This window comes from Canis lupus, chromosome 7 (assembly GCF_048164855.1).
Source record: "Canis lupus baileyi chromosome 7, mCanLup2.hap1, whole genome shotgun sequence".
Classification (NCBI taxonomy): Eukaryota; Metazoa; Chordata; class Mammalia; order Carnivora; family Canidae; genus Canis; species Canis lupus.
In genome coordinates this window covers 66195406-66211129 of record NC_132844.1, presented here as the reverse complement: position 1 = coordinate 66211129, position 15724 = coordinate 66195406, and the positions used below count along the sequence as shown (strand labels likewise).

General features: G+C 44.4%; 2 protein-coding genes across 3 annotated transcripts in view; both read left to right on the top strand.

The window, feature by feature from the left end:
• Positions 1-4344, top strand: part of TBC1D22B (TBC1 domain family member 22B) — an 82090-nt gene extending 77746 nt beyond the window's left edge. Inside the window, exon 14 of the transcript XR_012034332.1 lies at positions 4199-4344. The gene's annotated coding sequence lies outside the window, so the exon portion shown is untranslated. The remainder of the gene's footprint in view (positions 1-4198) is intronic.
• A 5569-nt stretch (positions 4345-9913) lies between these two features.
• The window catches only part of RNF8 (ring finger protein 8), a 57049-nt gene continuing 51238 nt past the window's right edge, over positions 9914-15724 (top strand). The window contains exon 1 of one of the 2 annotated variants that reach the window (XM_072833206.1): positions 9914-10167. In XM_072833206.1, coding sequence (XP_072689307.1) covers positions 10057-10167 — 111 coding nt within the window. In that variant the 5' untranslated portion in view covers positions 9914-10056. The remainder of the gene's footprint in view (positions 10168-15724) is intronic. The other variant, XM_072833207.1, reaches the window with a different exon arrangement.

Below are 15724 nucleotides of genomic sequence, written 5' to 3'. Positions count from 1 at the left end.
TACACAGAGTTGGCCTCCCCTTCTGTAGCTGGCTTTTCCCTGAGATTCCCCTTATACTCTCTGGCTCACCAGTACTCTGTTTCCTAGTCAGCCAGAATTATGGTGTTTCTCTGCTGCCATACTAGTGCTGACACTGCTGCACAATTGATTCCTGCCCTTGGGGCAGGTCTGGGAGGGAGAAAAAATTAATTGTAATTCCCCCCACAACTCTCTGGCTCTGGCTCTCAGAGACACTTCCTAAGCCATCTGGTTAGAGAGATGTGGTTTGTAACATAATAAGGAATATATATTTGGTTTCTGCCCCCGGTCTCCAACACAGAGCTCCTAAAACCCTTGGAATTCCCTGAGTGATAGGAGCATCTTTTGTTCACCTCCTCATCTTTGGAGGCGACTCATGGTGAGCTCCTGGATAGCTTCAAGTTGGGGGGCTGGTTATCAGAAAGGTTAAGCCATCACCATAAGCTTGGAACTTTTGGCCCCATCCCCATCCTCTGGGGAGGGGAAAGGGACTGGAGATTGAGTAAATAATCAGTTATGGCTACGTGATGAAACCTCCCTTCAGAACCTTTACCAAAGAGGTTCACAGAGTTTCTGGGCTGGTGAACACATCTATGTGCAAGGAAGAATGATGCACCCCAACTCCACAGGGACAAAAGCACCTAAACCCGGGACCCTTCCAGACCTCACCTTATGTACTTCATCTAGATGTTCCTTTATGATAGACCAGTAAATGTAAGTGTTTCTTGGAGTTCTGTGAGCCATTTTGTGGCACATTATCAAACCTGAGGAAGGGGTTATGGGAGTGCCCCAATTTGTAGCCAGTTGGTCAATATACAAGTGACAACCTGGGGTAGATGACTGGCATCTGAAGTAGGGACAGTTTGGGGAGACTTAGCCCTGATCCTGTGGGTTCTGTGCTAGCTCCAGGTAGCGTCAGAAATGAGTGGTAGGACATGCGGTTGGCATCCAGAGAGCTAGAGAATTGGTTGATGAGGGGAAAAAAACCCCACACATTTGGTCAGAATTGTTGCGAGTAGAGAAGAAACAAGATTTGTTTTCTTTTAGGTTTCTTTCAGTTTTTGCTACCTCTGCTGCTGTGAACCTTAACTGGGACCTCCTCTGAAGTCAAAGCTGTGAGAGAAAAACTGGAAAAATTTTGAGAAACTCACCCCCTATGGATAGCTTCTTTAAGCTTTGACTCCCTCCCTAATTTGCCTGCTTGTTTTCTTTTCAGAGTTCTCAGGCATATTTTGTCCAGCATTTTAAGTCATCTTTAGTGGCAAAGAGAGACTGCAGTGGGCTTACTCCATCTTGCCTAGCACTAGAAATCCTCCAAACATTTTTGTCACAACATACAGTAAAAAATATGTTGCACACCGAGCCCAGTACACCAACACAGACACACAAATATGAACATTTCACAGTGTGTACTCTTCCTTGGTGTGGTGGCCTATAACCTGTTCTATTGCATTTTTCAAAAATGCTAATCAAGACTCATTACTGAGGGTTTCTTTTTAAGATTTTATTTATTTATGAGACACACACACACAGAGGCAGAGACACAGGCAGAGGGAAAAGCAGGTTCCCTGCGAGGAGCCCGATGCAGGACTCGATCCCAGGACCCTTGGATCACAACCTGAGCCAAAGGCAGATGCTCAACCACTGAGCCACCCAGGTGCCCTCATTACTGAATATTAACTTGAATTTGAAAAACACAGCTCTTCATGTTATTGAAATGGGTGAGCTAAGCCTGCTGCTAGCTGAAATAAACTTGAGCACGTTTCAACAAGTCTTGAATAATAAATACCACAGCTGATAATGCAGTAAATTTGTAAGTCAAAAAAATGTGATGAGAATTGCGTTATAACCCTGGATTATAGAATTCAAGGTTCTCCATGTGAGAAACATTCCCACTTCCTCCTCCCTTCCCCCAACCCTAGACAAAGGTGAATCGAATTAGGGATTTTTGTGGGGTTTTTTGCAGTCCAAAAATAGCCAACTCAGAGTGATAGGATTCGATTGTAAGTCACCCCAAGCCTATTTTATGTTAGGCACCTGATACCATGTATTACTTGCAAAATAAACAGCCTGAAGTCAACTCTATAAGGAGAAGAAAACAAGGCAGTAATTATTGATAACCTGATTCCCACTGCCTTCTTTCCCTCTGTCTTGCCTACCTCCTCCTTTCCTCCCTTCCTCTCCCCCGCAATAAAAATCATAAGGGTAATAAATATTTGAAGTGGGTACTGATCCTTGGCAAGTTAAAGGATATGTATGCTCAAACAGCCAGAGCCCCAACCAAAAAGGAATGTGGCAGTTCCCTACAACACTACTTTCACCTAGTGAAAAATCCACCTTTATTACTAAGTTACCACCAGAATACAGTGAACTTGATGACTCATTATAAGCACTTCCAAAATGTAATAAACTTTTTCTATAAAGGTTTCAGAAATATCTTACAACCGTATACTTAGAACGCTATGTTTACACAAAATAGCACTTAATAATACACAAGCTGTCTAAAGCAGATGGTCCCCTTTTCCCTCCTCAGTTACTTCTGGTTTTCTTTTTTTTTTAAGTTTTCTTTATTTATTTTATGATAGACAGAGAGAGAGAGAGAGGCAGAGACACAGGAGGAGGGAGGAGCACGCTCCATGCTGGGAGCCTGACGGGGGACTCGATCCCGATCCCGGGACTCCAGGATCACGCCCTGGGCCAAAGGCAGGCGCTAAACCGCTGAGCCACCCAGGGATCCCCTACTTCTGGTTTTCTAAAACAGTTTCTTTTGAAAAATGAAAGGCATCTTTCCCTGATTCTTTCAGCACAGAGTCTACATTTGGGAGTGGGCAGAGAAGAGATGGTAAAGTAAGATAAAAGGTTGAGTGAATGAGAATGTGGAGGCATCAACCCCGCTGCCCCACCCCTACACAGAGGCTGGATCACTCCATCTGGGATCTTACCTCCCCCCAGACACCCTGAATTCTCCAAGTCTAGAGAACCCATCTGTGTATTCACTGCCCACCCCTCCTCCAAGATGACTAAAGGAAGCAGTCTATTGAAAACTTGGTCTGTGATCTCAGGATTAGAGAGTACTGAAGGAGAAACACAGGACTCTGCTTGAGATGCTACATCAAGATCCCTTTCTTTGCTCAATCTTTTGAAAACATAATAAAAAAAATTCTGCCTCACCCTTATTGAACCTCACGGTGGGGAACCATGCTTCAAATCAACAGGCAGAGCTGTGCCCCCAAAATGGATCAGCCCTTGTTCACAGAGGGAACTATTTGCTTTAGACATTTTTAAAAACCCATCTTGCTTGGAGATGGGTAACAGAAGTCTAAACTTGATTGAAGGGATTTCTAACTTTATAATAAACCAATTTAAAGAGGAGAAGACATCTTGTTTTCATGTCTTAGACAAGAGAACATAGAGAAGGCATAGGGAGAGAGATGTTATACCTGCAGGAGGTGGCTTCTGCAGAAGCTGACACTCCATTCTTCTACAATAGTAGCTAACAGTTCTTGGGTACTTACTGTGTACCAAGCAAAGCTATCTTACAGGAATTCACCAGACTAATCTTCCTAACAGTCCTGTAAGTTGATGTTATCCTTTTCATCACCCTTATCTTATAAGTGGGGAAGGTGAAGTTTGAAGAAGTCACGTATCTTGCCCAAGGTCTCATATCTAATAAGTAGCAGAGCTAGGATTTGAACTCAGGCAACCTGGCTCTGAACTCCACATACCTCTCCACCATGCCATAGTAGCTTCTGGTTTCCCACTGAATTAAGGCTTGACCTTACATGAAAGCCACAGAGCAAGCAAAATGAGATCCCTTGTATTCCTTCCTTATACCGCACCTCTGTTCCAGGGAGATAAAAAGAAAGGAAATGGGAAAGAGGAAGAAGAAGAGAAAGCTTTGTCATGATCATTTTAATTCATAAGCTTGAGTTCTAAAGTCTGCCAGAAAGAGCTCACTGTCCACTAAAATTCATGCTTCCCTTTCCATAGGATAGTTTCTGGGAACTGGCTGATCAACCAGGGATTACATTTCCTGACCTTTCTTGGAGTTGGGTGGGATTATGTGACAAGTTCTCTCCAAGAAAATGTGAACAGAGGGAATGTATGTCACTTTGGGGACAAGACAGTTAAAAAGCAGGTGTGCCTTCTCCATTCTGTCTTCCCCTGTTTTGCTTTGTAGATGCAAAGGACTGCAAGCCCTGGGGAAGAGAGAAGCCACAGGGTAAAAGAAGTCTCAGTTCCTGAATGACTCAATGAAAGGCTATCCACCAATCAGGAACACTACACTAGACAAGTATATAAGAAATAAACTTCTTTTGTACTCAACCACTGAAACTTGGGGCTTGTATCTTACAGCAGCTAGTATTACCCTAACTAATGCAGAACAGATAACCAATGACTGTCCGGCCACCCTCCCCCAACACCTTTCCTGTTCTAGTTCTGTATTGCTATAGCACAAACTACCCCAAAACTAAGTGGTTTAGTGCAGCCACTGTATTGCGCTCACAGACTCTGGGTAAGGAACTCAGGTGGGGCATGACAGAGATGACAATTCAGGAATATCCTTTGCAGGAATAGGTCTGGAAAGACTCAGAGGCTAGGGATGGTTCACTATTGGGGATTGCTATCTATCTAGGGCCACCTTCCTTCCTATGTCTGGCAGTTGACACTGGGAATCAGTTAAGACCTCAACTGGAGCTGTTGGTCAGAACATCTATATGTCACCTCTTCAGGTGTGTGTTCTTTCCACATCCTTGTGGGGACTGCGTTCCAAGAGCATCCCAAAAAGGCTGAGTGGAAGCTGTATAATCTATGATGGCATGATATCACTTCTGCTGGTGTCACATGCCCACCTAGATTCCAGGGGAGGAAATGTCGATGCCATCTCCAAATGGGAGGAACATCAGTATCACGTTGTAAGAGTATGTCGGCTGGGGGATCTTATAATTATCTTGGAAGGCCATCTGCCCCACTTCCTTTCCATAGTTCTCTCCTCCATTTCCCTTCCTTCTTCTTGTCCTGTGCTTTCTCCTCCTCTTCCTGCTTTCCTTTCCCACTTCACAAGCCTTCCCATTGTCAACTCTTTCTAACATTCCTCAGCTCTATTCAATTCACGTCAATTGAGCATACGTAATGAGACAAGTGTCTGATCCACAGACACAGATAACACCCTTCCTTTTCTGCATCCTGTTCTCTCTCTTCCCCTCCATTTTTCTACTCTTGAGATGGGTATAATGCAACATTTCCCAACCTTACCACTGTTGTCATTTTGGACTGGATAATGCTTGTTGTGGGGTTGTCCTGTGATTTATAGGATGTTTTGCAGCATCCCTGGCTGCTTCTCACTAGATGCCAATAGTACCCCTGCCCCTGTCATAACAATAAAAAATGCTCCCAGATATTGGTAAATGTCCTGGGGAGGAAAGGGCAAAATTGCTCCTGGTTGAGATTCACTATATTAAGGGAGTAAGCAGGGGAGGTGGAGTTAAAAAAAATTCCCAAATCTTAGAAGGCAGTATCTCCAAACTCTTTTGCTCTTGCACTCTTTGCAACAAAAGAAGGGCTGAGGATACAGCCCAATATAATCATATTTATTTATTCATATCTATATATATCCTCCTTTTATATAAGTATAAAATATCCATAAAAGTGGACTTTTTAAAAAAGGATAGGATAAAAACATAACTAGCTATCCTAATATATTCTTCCCTCAAGCAAATAGGTCATTTGTGTACTTCCTGGAGTATGGCCATTCCACCTTAGAGACCACTGCTGGGCTGTAATGAGTGCAGTCTTGAGGGCTTCATAGGTCCGAGCTCACAGCCCTGCCATCAGTTCCCAGTACTGCCGTTTACTAGTTGAGTTACATTTATTAAGTCAATAAAAATGTCAGGAATACAATTGAAAATAAGACATAACTCTCAAGAAGCTCATGGCGAGGAGACCTTGGGCAACCCAGTAGTCTCAGGTTCCTCATAGGTAAGTAGGGATATCTTGCAGAATGGTAGTGAGGATTAAGTAAGATAATATTTGAAAAGCATATAATAAATATTCATAAATGGTACTTACTACCTCATCGTAGGGCCATTTGTGATAATGAAACACTGGACAGAGCCAAACTGTATATCATTCAATGATTGGTTGAAGAAACAATGGTATATCTGCACAGTGGAGTAACACACAGCTGTAAAGAGGAAGGTGTAATATAGATCTATATTGCTATGGAGTGATCTCCAGGATATGTTGTTAAATAAAACAAGGTATGGGGGTGGGAGAGGGTCAAGTAGATGAAGCACAAAAGACTTTAGGGCAATGAAACTATACTGTATGATACTATAATACTATGCACATGCCAAAACTCGTGGAACTTCACATTACAAAGTGAGCCTTAATGTATATGAATTGTAAAAGATCATTGTAGGAGGTCAGGGGATCCTAGATAGAAAGCAGACTGGGACAAAAGAATCTAACTATGAAATAATCTCTTTGAAGGGGGTAGGGAAAAGGGTGCTGACCTAAGTAACTTTGGAAATGAGTAAAGTCTGTAAGACTCAAAGTCAGAGACTTGTGCATAAGTAGTGTACTCTAGTTGAAAAAGTGTTTCCCATGGGTATATGGGTTAACAATTCTGAAAACACTGTATGTGTACTGGAAATGACGATTAAATAAATGGATGGCATATGGTGGGATCCAGGCTTTTCAGTTTTTAGAGTGGAAGGTTACAAATAAGCAAGAGTGGGGGATGGCTAGAATGATCCAGGTGCCAGGTAGTAACACATTAGAGTTATAAGACTTTAGTATGCACACATTCAGCTTACCAATGGAGATATATGTGTTACATATAAATGCATACATACACTATTAACATTCACAGATCTGTGGATATAGAGGAGTAGTATTCATTGAAATATTTACTTCCCTGTCAGCGGAGAGAACCTAGAAGCAGTAAGATTCCAGTGGCAACAAACACACTTAGTGTCTAGATCTTGGTTTCTAATACCATTTCCCAGTAAAAGGAAGCAGGGCTCCTTGGAGAAATGACTGAATCTAGATCTAGGGCATCTTGGGCCAGAAAGTAATATGCTCTATAAAGCACAATGATGGAAGTATGTCAAAGGGACAATGTAGCCAAAGTAGGAACAATTTTAGCAACAAAATGAAGTGGTATTGGATTATAAAGCAAAGTATAAAATAAGTATCCATGAGTCCATACCAATATGAATAAACAATTCAAAAAGTAAATGGGGGAGAAGAGACAAATTCCCTTCTTCTTAATGCAGAAGAATTATTATTATTTTTTTAAGATTTCTTTATTTTAGAGAGAGAGAAAAGGAGAGAGTGCATGAGCTGGGAGAGGGGCCAAAGGAAAGGGGAAGCAGATTCCCCTCTGAGCACAGAGACTGATGTGGGGCTTGATATAGGGCTCAATCTCAATGCTGAGATCATGACCTGAGCTGAAACCAAGAGTGAGACAGAGGCTTTAACTGACTGAGCCACCCAGGTGCCCCTCCCATGCAGAAGAATTATAAGCAATTTATGTAGATACCCTGCTCTTAAGAAAGTGGAGCATAACTCCCTACTCCTTAAGTGTAGGCTGTGCATGGTGACTTCCTTCAAAAAAGCACAGTATACGAAAGGGGAGAAAAACTTTATAGAAGAGAAACGTGACAAGCACTGCCTCAGCCAGATGATCAAGGTTAACATCAATAGTGATAATTCATGTTAAGAGTATATACCTTCAGTATGATATGATGAGAATGACATTTTATCTCTATGGTCTTCCTCAAAACCTATAACCCCAGTCTAAGCATGAGAAAAACATTAGACAAATCTCAATTTGGGGATATTCCACAAAATACCTGGCCAATACTCCTCAAAACTGTCAAGGTCATGAAAAACAAGGTAAGTCACAGCCAAGAAGAGCCTAAGGGGACATGCCAACTAAATGTCAGGATGGCCTCTAGATGCACTTGCTATTCCTGGGACAGAATGCTAAGGTGGGATTGGAGGCACCAACAGACATGTAATCCAAAGACTAGGAAAGCATCTGCATGAGTACAGTTGTGGCTCCCACCAATTTTCCTGTCTGTGATATTATAGGCTGAAATTCTTTTTTTAAAAAATATTGATTGATTGATTGATTGGGGGATGGGCAGGGAGGAAGTGCAGAGGGGGAGGGAGAGGGAGAAGCAAACTCCATGCTGGGCTTGGAGCCAGCACAGAGACCCTAAGATCTTGACCTGAGCCAAAACCAAGCTTGACCCACTGAGCTACCCAGGTACCCCTCAGGCTGAAATTCTTGATATGACCGGGCCACACAGATAAAGCTCCAGGCTGGGGTTGCAAACATGATTAGGAAATTAGGTTCCGGAAACAGAACTGAATTGGCATTCTACTCTACCATTTAACTTGTTACTTCGAGAAGATTGCTAAACCTCTCTGTGCCTCTTTTCTCATCAAACTTAAAATAAGAATTATAATTGTAACCACCATCATCATAGTGTTTGTGAGGAGCATATAAGATAAAGTATGTAGGGTGCTTGGCCTAGTACTTGGCCCTTAGTTCTCAATAAATGTTAGCCCTTTACTGTTGTGCTTTGTATGATTCATTTAGTATATGTGTTTTCCCTTGACAGAATATAGGAAAATTGTTAACCAAGTATCGGGAAATGGAAAAGACAAGAGGAGGTGTTATCACAGAGGTACACACTACAGGGAGCAGCTACCACACTATAGTGGAGGATCAAAGAAAAGAAGTTCAGGTGGTGGTGGTGGTGCTATTAATAGCTTTATTGAGGATAATTTACATCTATCATAAAATTTGTCCAATGAAAGTGTATGTAATGCTTCAGTGACTTTTCAGTAAACGTCTACAATTGTGCAATCATCACCACAATCCAGTTTTGGAACATTTCTATCACCTTCCCAAATTCTCTCATGTCCCTTTTCCTTTAGTCCTGGCCCCCGCGCCTAGCCCCAGGCAACTGATTTCCACCTCCATAGATTCTACTGTTAAGTTTTGAAAACTTCAGTAGTAAAAAGAGGGGAATCCCTGGGTGGCAGCGGTTTGGCGCCTGCCTTTGGCCCAGGGCGCGATCCTGGAGACCCGGGATCGAATCCCACATCGGGCTCCCGGTGCATGGAGCCTGCTTCTCCCTCTGCCTGTGTCTCTGCCTCTCTCTCTCTCTATGACTATCATAAATAAATAAGAAAAAAAATTAAAAAAAAAAAAAGAAAACTTCAGTAGTAAAAAGAGGTCATGCAAAACAGATGCTATTTAGGAACAGATTCAAAACTTTTTGTGCTCTTTTTAAGTAAGCTCTACACCCAAGGTGGGGCTCGAACTCACAGCCCGAGATCAAGAGTCTCATACCCTACTGACTGAGCCAGCCAGGTGCCATCAGACTTATTTTAAAATTATCACAAGTTTGGGACATCTGGGTGGCTCAGTGGTTGAGCATCTGCCTTTGGCTCAGGGCGTGATTCCAGGATCCGGGATGGAGGCCTACGTCGGGCTCCCTGCATGGAGCCTGCTTCTCCCTCTGCCTGTGTCCTTGCCTCTCTCTGTGTGTGTTTCTCATGAATAGATAAATAAAATCTTAAAAATGAATGAATGAATGAATGAATGAATAAATAAAATTGTCAAAAGTTTAAAGTCGTTTAAAAGTTGGTTATAGTTTTAGGTAACGTGGAACTCACCATAAAGCAAAATCAAAAATGAAAAGGGACGTGGGTAAGGTGAGAAGCAGCTCCACCTAGGGGCGGCTTGCGGGGCGACCCCGTCCCACCTGGAGCGGAATCGCAGCACACCTGCGGCCCCCTCTACGCGGCTTCGCTCCGGCGCAGGCGCAGTGACGCCGGTTGGCGGCCGAGGGGGCGGGGCGCGCAGCCCGAGCGAGAGTTCACATCGATCGCGAGCGCGTAGCGATTGCTTCTGTCTGTTGTTTAGTTATGGCGCCGGCGACGAGGCTGAGAGGCGGCGGGAACCCGGGCGGGGGTCTCGCTCTGTGCTGACCGCGACCTGGGGCACACGGGGCTATGGAGGAGCCCGGCTCGTTGGTCACGGGAGACCGCGCCGGTGGCCGGAGGTGGTGCTTGCGGCGGGCCAGGATGAACGCCGAGTGGCTGCTGCTGGAGGACGGAAACGAGGTGAGGGGGAGGGGCCCTGGGGCGGGGGACCGGGTTGGAGGCAGCGGCGCCGGGGCGTCCGGGCGGGAGGGATGAATGGAGCAGGGGAGGTGGGGGCGGGCCGGAGCGGAGACAAGTGAAGGAGGGTCGGGGGTCGGGGGTCGAGGTGCGAGGTGTTTGGGGTCGCCGTGGGGACCGCTCGGGAGGAAAGATGGCCCCTTTGAGAGCGGCCTGCGCCTGCGGGGCGACCTTGGGCGGGAGGCCGGGTTGCGGGGAGGCGCTGGAGGGAGGGGCTGGGCGAGCCGCGGGCGTGGGCGCTGAGCGGACCGGCTGGCTTGGGAGGGGCCTGGGGGGCCCGGGGTTGGGTCGCGCCGAGCCCTGAGGGGCCCAGTGCGCCTCCACCGCGAGTGACCAACAGCCGGGTGTCCGGGTTGGTGGGTGGGGGCAGCGGGAAAGCATGAACTTTCTCGAGTTTAGCTTGAAAAACACTGAGTTTGGGTCATGTCCCTTCAGATGAGCGCACTGTACTGTAAAACTGTCTTCCTTTCCAACCCTTGGGGGAAATCGACGCTCTAGGAGGATCCACATTATATCCTGTGAGCCTTTTTTTTTTTTTTTTAACTAAAACAGTTGATAATTTTATTTTCACATTTCACAATACAAATGAAAATTGCCCTTTTTTTGGGGGGGGGGGTGTCCCACTACTCCCCTGCAAAAACTATTCTCTCTTTGATAGGAAGGGGAAGCAAGTCTTCCTTATCCTGCTGTTAGAAAACACCCAGAGTCACAGCACCAGGATATCCTGGTGAAGTAGAACAAGTAATATAAAATGAATATAAAGAGGTTCCTGTCTCTCCTTATCTGTCTGGTCGCGTCATTCCTGGCGGAGTGGGCACCATCATGGGACGGGCAGGAGGTCTCATCATTGGGGGCCCAGGCATCATTGGCATGTGGCCTCCCATAGGTGGCCTCATTCCAGGAGCAGGTCCCACTGGCATCATCCCAGGAGGAGGAGGGCCCATCATTGGCATCATGGGAGGGCCCCTCATATGGGAGGCTGGCATCATACCAGGGCGAGGAGGTCCCAGGAGACTGGGGAGAGGTGGGATCATTGCCCCTGCAGGAGGAGGAGCAGAGAATGGAGTAGGAGGTACTTTTCCTTGTTGAAATGCTGGGTTGTTTTGTCGATGAGGCTCTGAGCCTGCTCTTCATCCATTTCTGATAGTAGTCTTTCACATTCTCTTTGTGTTTCCTACCACTGCAGTGTGTCTTTCTCACAGATGGAGAGTCATGGGTGAGGTATGTGTCGCAGTAGTCACGATAAAACTTGGGCATGTTGCTCTGCAGGCCATTGGCCACTCCGTCCCCTGTAGTGTTTTCTAATGCAGTCATGAATGCAAAAAAGAAACGAGAGAAGGTGAAGCACGGCTCCAGTTGAGGGCAGTTGGGGTGGTGGTTTAGAGAGGGTGCTAGAAGAGGAGGCAGAGAGAGTTAGAGTGCAATCAGCTTGGAAAGGAGAGCTGGATCAGGGACCACTTGTGGTGACTGGGAACCATTGGGTGTTGGAAATAATTTGTAGGAAAGATAAGTCTTGATCATTGTGTACATTTAGCTAGATTGTTTCTGCAAGCTACATAGTCTCAATTCAGTCTCCCAAATATTTATTATTTATGGTTTTTTTCCTGTGTTATGAGAGGGATAAATAATAGCAACTTTGCTCTCAAAGAATTTATTGCTTGAATGGAGAAAGACACTTTTATACAGTGAAGTATCTGAGAACAGCTATGCAGGCTGTACAATCCAATGCCAAGATCTAGATTATTTAGTACTATCCTAGAACAGTGGTTCCTCCAGTCAGGAGATTCAGGTCCAGCCTTAACTTGCTAGATCAGGAGGTTTTATTTTTATTTTATTTACCTATTTTTTTTGATCAGGAGGTTTTATTTATTTTTTAAAAAGACTTTATTTATTTATTCATGAGAGAGAGAGAGGCAGAGACACAGGCAGAGGGAGAAGCAGGCTCCATGCAGGGAGCCCGATGTGGGACTCGATCCGGGGTCTCCAGGATCACATCCTGAGCCAAAGGCAAGGCTAAACCACTGAGCCACCGGGGCCACCCTGATCAGGAGGTTTTAAAGGGTTACTTTGCTGTGATTTGAAGAACACCAAGAGGACCCCTCTGCCCCAATCTCTTTTTCTCTTCAGGTATCAGTGCCGAAAAGTCTACATTAGGCACACATTCATTTTTTTAAAAAGATTTTATTTATTTGTTTATTTATGTATGAGAGAGAGCGTGCACACATGCACCCCTGCGCAGAGAGAGAATCTTTTTTTTTTTTTTAAGGTTTTATTTATTTATTCGTGACAGACAGAGAGAGAGAGAGAGAGGGGGGCAGAGACACAGGCAGAGGGAGAAGCAGGCTTCATGCCGGGAGCCCGACGCAGGACTCGATCCCGGGACTTCAGGACCGTACCCTGGGCCAAAGGCAGGCACCAAACCGCTGAGCCACCCGGGGATCCCCCCCTTTTTTTAAAAGATTTATTTATTTATTTATTCATGAAGAGACAGAGAAAGAGAGAAAGAGGCAGAGACACAGGCAGAGAGAGAAGCATGCTTCATGCAAGGATCCCGACATGGGACTTGATCCCGCTACTCTGGGATCACGCCATGAGCCAAAAGCAGACACTCAACTGCAGAGCCATCCAGGTGTCCCAAGAGAGAGAATCTGAAGCAGATTCCCCACTGAGCACAGAGCTGGACTTGGGCTCCATTTCACCACCTCAAGATCATGACCTGAGCCAAAACAGAGTTGGATGCTTTACCTCCTGAGCCACGCAGGCACCCCTAGGCACAGATTATTTTCGTTTGAGCACTGACCTTTCCCTTCCTGGCTTTTTCCAGAAGCATTTACCTTTGAGAAGTTTAACAAATGAAGGTTTTTTTTTTTTTTAAGATTTCTTTATTTATTTATGATAGACATAGAGAGAGAGAGAGGTAGAGACACAGGAGGAGGGAGAAGCAGGCTCCATGCTGGGAGCCTGATATGGGACTTGATCCCAGGACTCCAGGATCACGCCCAGGCCAAAGGAGGTGCTAAATCGCTGAGCCACCCAGGGATCCCCAACAAATGAAGATATTAACACCTGAATATTAGTAGCTGTACTTTACTTTGTTTCGGGCTTGGGCTTTTACATGTATTTCTTAATTTGAGCCCTGCAAATGTTCCACACTCAAACACAGTCTTATAAAATACTTAGTCAAATGTTACTGTTCTTTTGGAATGTGAAGGTGGGTAAGGACAATGGCTTGCAAAACTGTTGTAAATTGAAACAACCCTCAAGTTTTGCATTGATGATTTGTTGGCACTCAGTTCTCACAGGGAAACTTACTTTTATGTGCAAACGATGCTGGGATATCCAGATAAGTTCACCAGACTCTTTGCTATACCTAGGTAAATTGTAGGACCAGACAATAAAGGGAAGGGTGAAAAAAGAGTCGTTCCTTACTTCCCTGGATTCAGATTCTGTAGGAGGCTATTTCAGAAAAGGCACTCATCTTCCTTTTCTATAATACTTTATCCAGACAGCTCACAATGGCAATACTGTCTCCTCTCAAGTATTAAAATGAATATGGAATACTTCCTTTATTAGAAATAAAGCTACCAGGGTGCCTCGGTGGCTCAGTTGGTTAAGCAGCTGACTCTTGATTTCAGCTCAGATCATGATCTCAGGGTTGTGAGATCAAGCCCCACATCAGTCTCCCTGCTCAGCTCTCTTTCAAATAAAAATATTAAAAAAAAAAAAGAAAGAAAGCTGCCTACATGAAAATTCTTACTCCTCCAGAATGACAGATAAATCCTTAAACGTTCCATCTTTAAAATTTTTTTAAATTAATTATTTTAAGTAGGCTGCATGCCCAACATGGGCTTGAACTCACAACCCTTGTGATCAAGAGGCAACCCTGAGATCGAGAGGCACATGCCCTAGGGCCCAGCCAGCCAGATGCCCCTAAACATTCCATTTTTAAAGGATATATGTATATATAAAGGATATATATATATATGAAAATTCAGAGGAACTTGGATAGTAAGTGGAATTTCTGGCTAGCTGTTCAAAAAACTGAAGAAATTAAGTCAGATTGTAAGTTCCTGGCTGCTGCTCTGTAGTTTCTAGTGGTAATAACCCAATTTCCAACTTCTGACCTAAAAAAATGCTCATCCTAGAATCTGGGAGGACTCCCAAGCTCTATTCTTCCATTCACTCACACTTACTAAGCTCTGTTGTCTGTACAGAGATAGAGTGGTACACAAGATAGATAAGTCCCTGTTTATGAAATTTATATTCTAGTAAGGGGTGGGGAATAGGTAAAGCAAACAGTGATTTTGGATTGTGACAAATGCATGCTAACAACATTAAGGAATACAATGGTAGGGGAGGGAGCAAGCAACAACTTTAGGGTAATCAGGGCAGGCCTTTGAGGAGCTGAAACTTGAAAGATGAGAAGGAGCCCATGCAGATGTCTCAGAGAAGACTTCTAAGTAGAAGGGACTGGAGAAAAGGAGGCCCTCCGGTAGTGATGTTTCTGACTGTGGTATAAGACCAAAGAATTGGAGGGGGTTAGGACATTCAGGCCTTGTAGGCTATGGAAGGAAGAGTGGATTGTTAATATAGTTTGGAAAGAAGGGAAATGGTCTGATTTAAAGTTTTTACGTTACCACTCCAACTGCTGTGTGAAGAATGAAGTTGGTCTGAGTGAGGGAGTACAGGGCAGGAGCAAAAACAGCTGGCGATCACGTTGTTTGGACTAAGGTATTGGCCATAGAGATTAAGAGAATTGAACAGATTTAGAATATATTTGAATTACAACCAGTAGAATTTACTGCTGATTTGAATATGAGAAGAATCAAAGATGGCTTCCAGTTTGGGGCTAAGCAGTTGCTTGGATGGTAGTGTCAGTTACTGAGATGAGAGTTATAGGGGAAGAACAGATTGGAGGGACAAGGAGTGTCATGGGGGTCTTTGAGGGACTGAGGAAGACAGGCATGATTCTGAAAGACTTTCAAAAGGAACAAAATGGGTAGCTTTTCGAAAACCACAGACCATTTAGCTTAATGTTCCCAGCTAAGGTTGTTGTGCTATAGGATTTGGTGTCACATACCAACTGGTATCAAGTCATTATAGAGGTGGCTTGTAGGCCAAGAAGAATAAACAGGACATTCTAAGATCTGGATTTCAGGAGAATTTCATTTTCTCCCTTGACAGGGTTATCATAAACTCGACTGGTCCATCAAAAATGTATGGTAGGTGAGAAGTGAGGCTTCTTGGGCAGCCTGGGTGGCTCAGCAGTTTAGCGCCGCCTTCAGCCCAGGGTGTGATCCTGGAGACCTGGGATCGAGTCCCACGTCGGGCTCCCTGCATGGAGCCTGCTTCTCCCAATGCCTGTGTCTCTGCCTCTCTTTCTCTGTGTGTGTCTCTCATGAATAAATAAATAAAATTAAAAAAAAAAAAAAAAAAGAATTGAGACTTCTTTTGCAACCTTTTCCAGAGGCTCTCATGCTGTATTCAAGGATAAGATAGA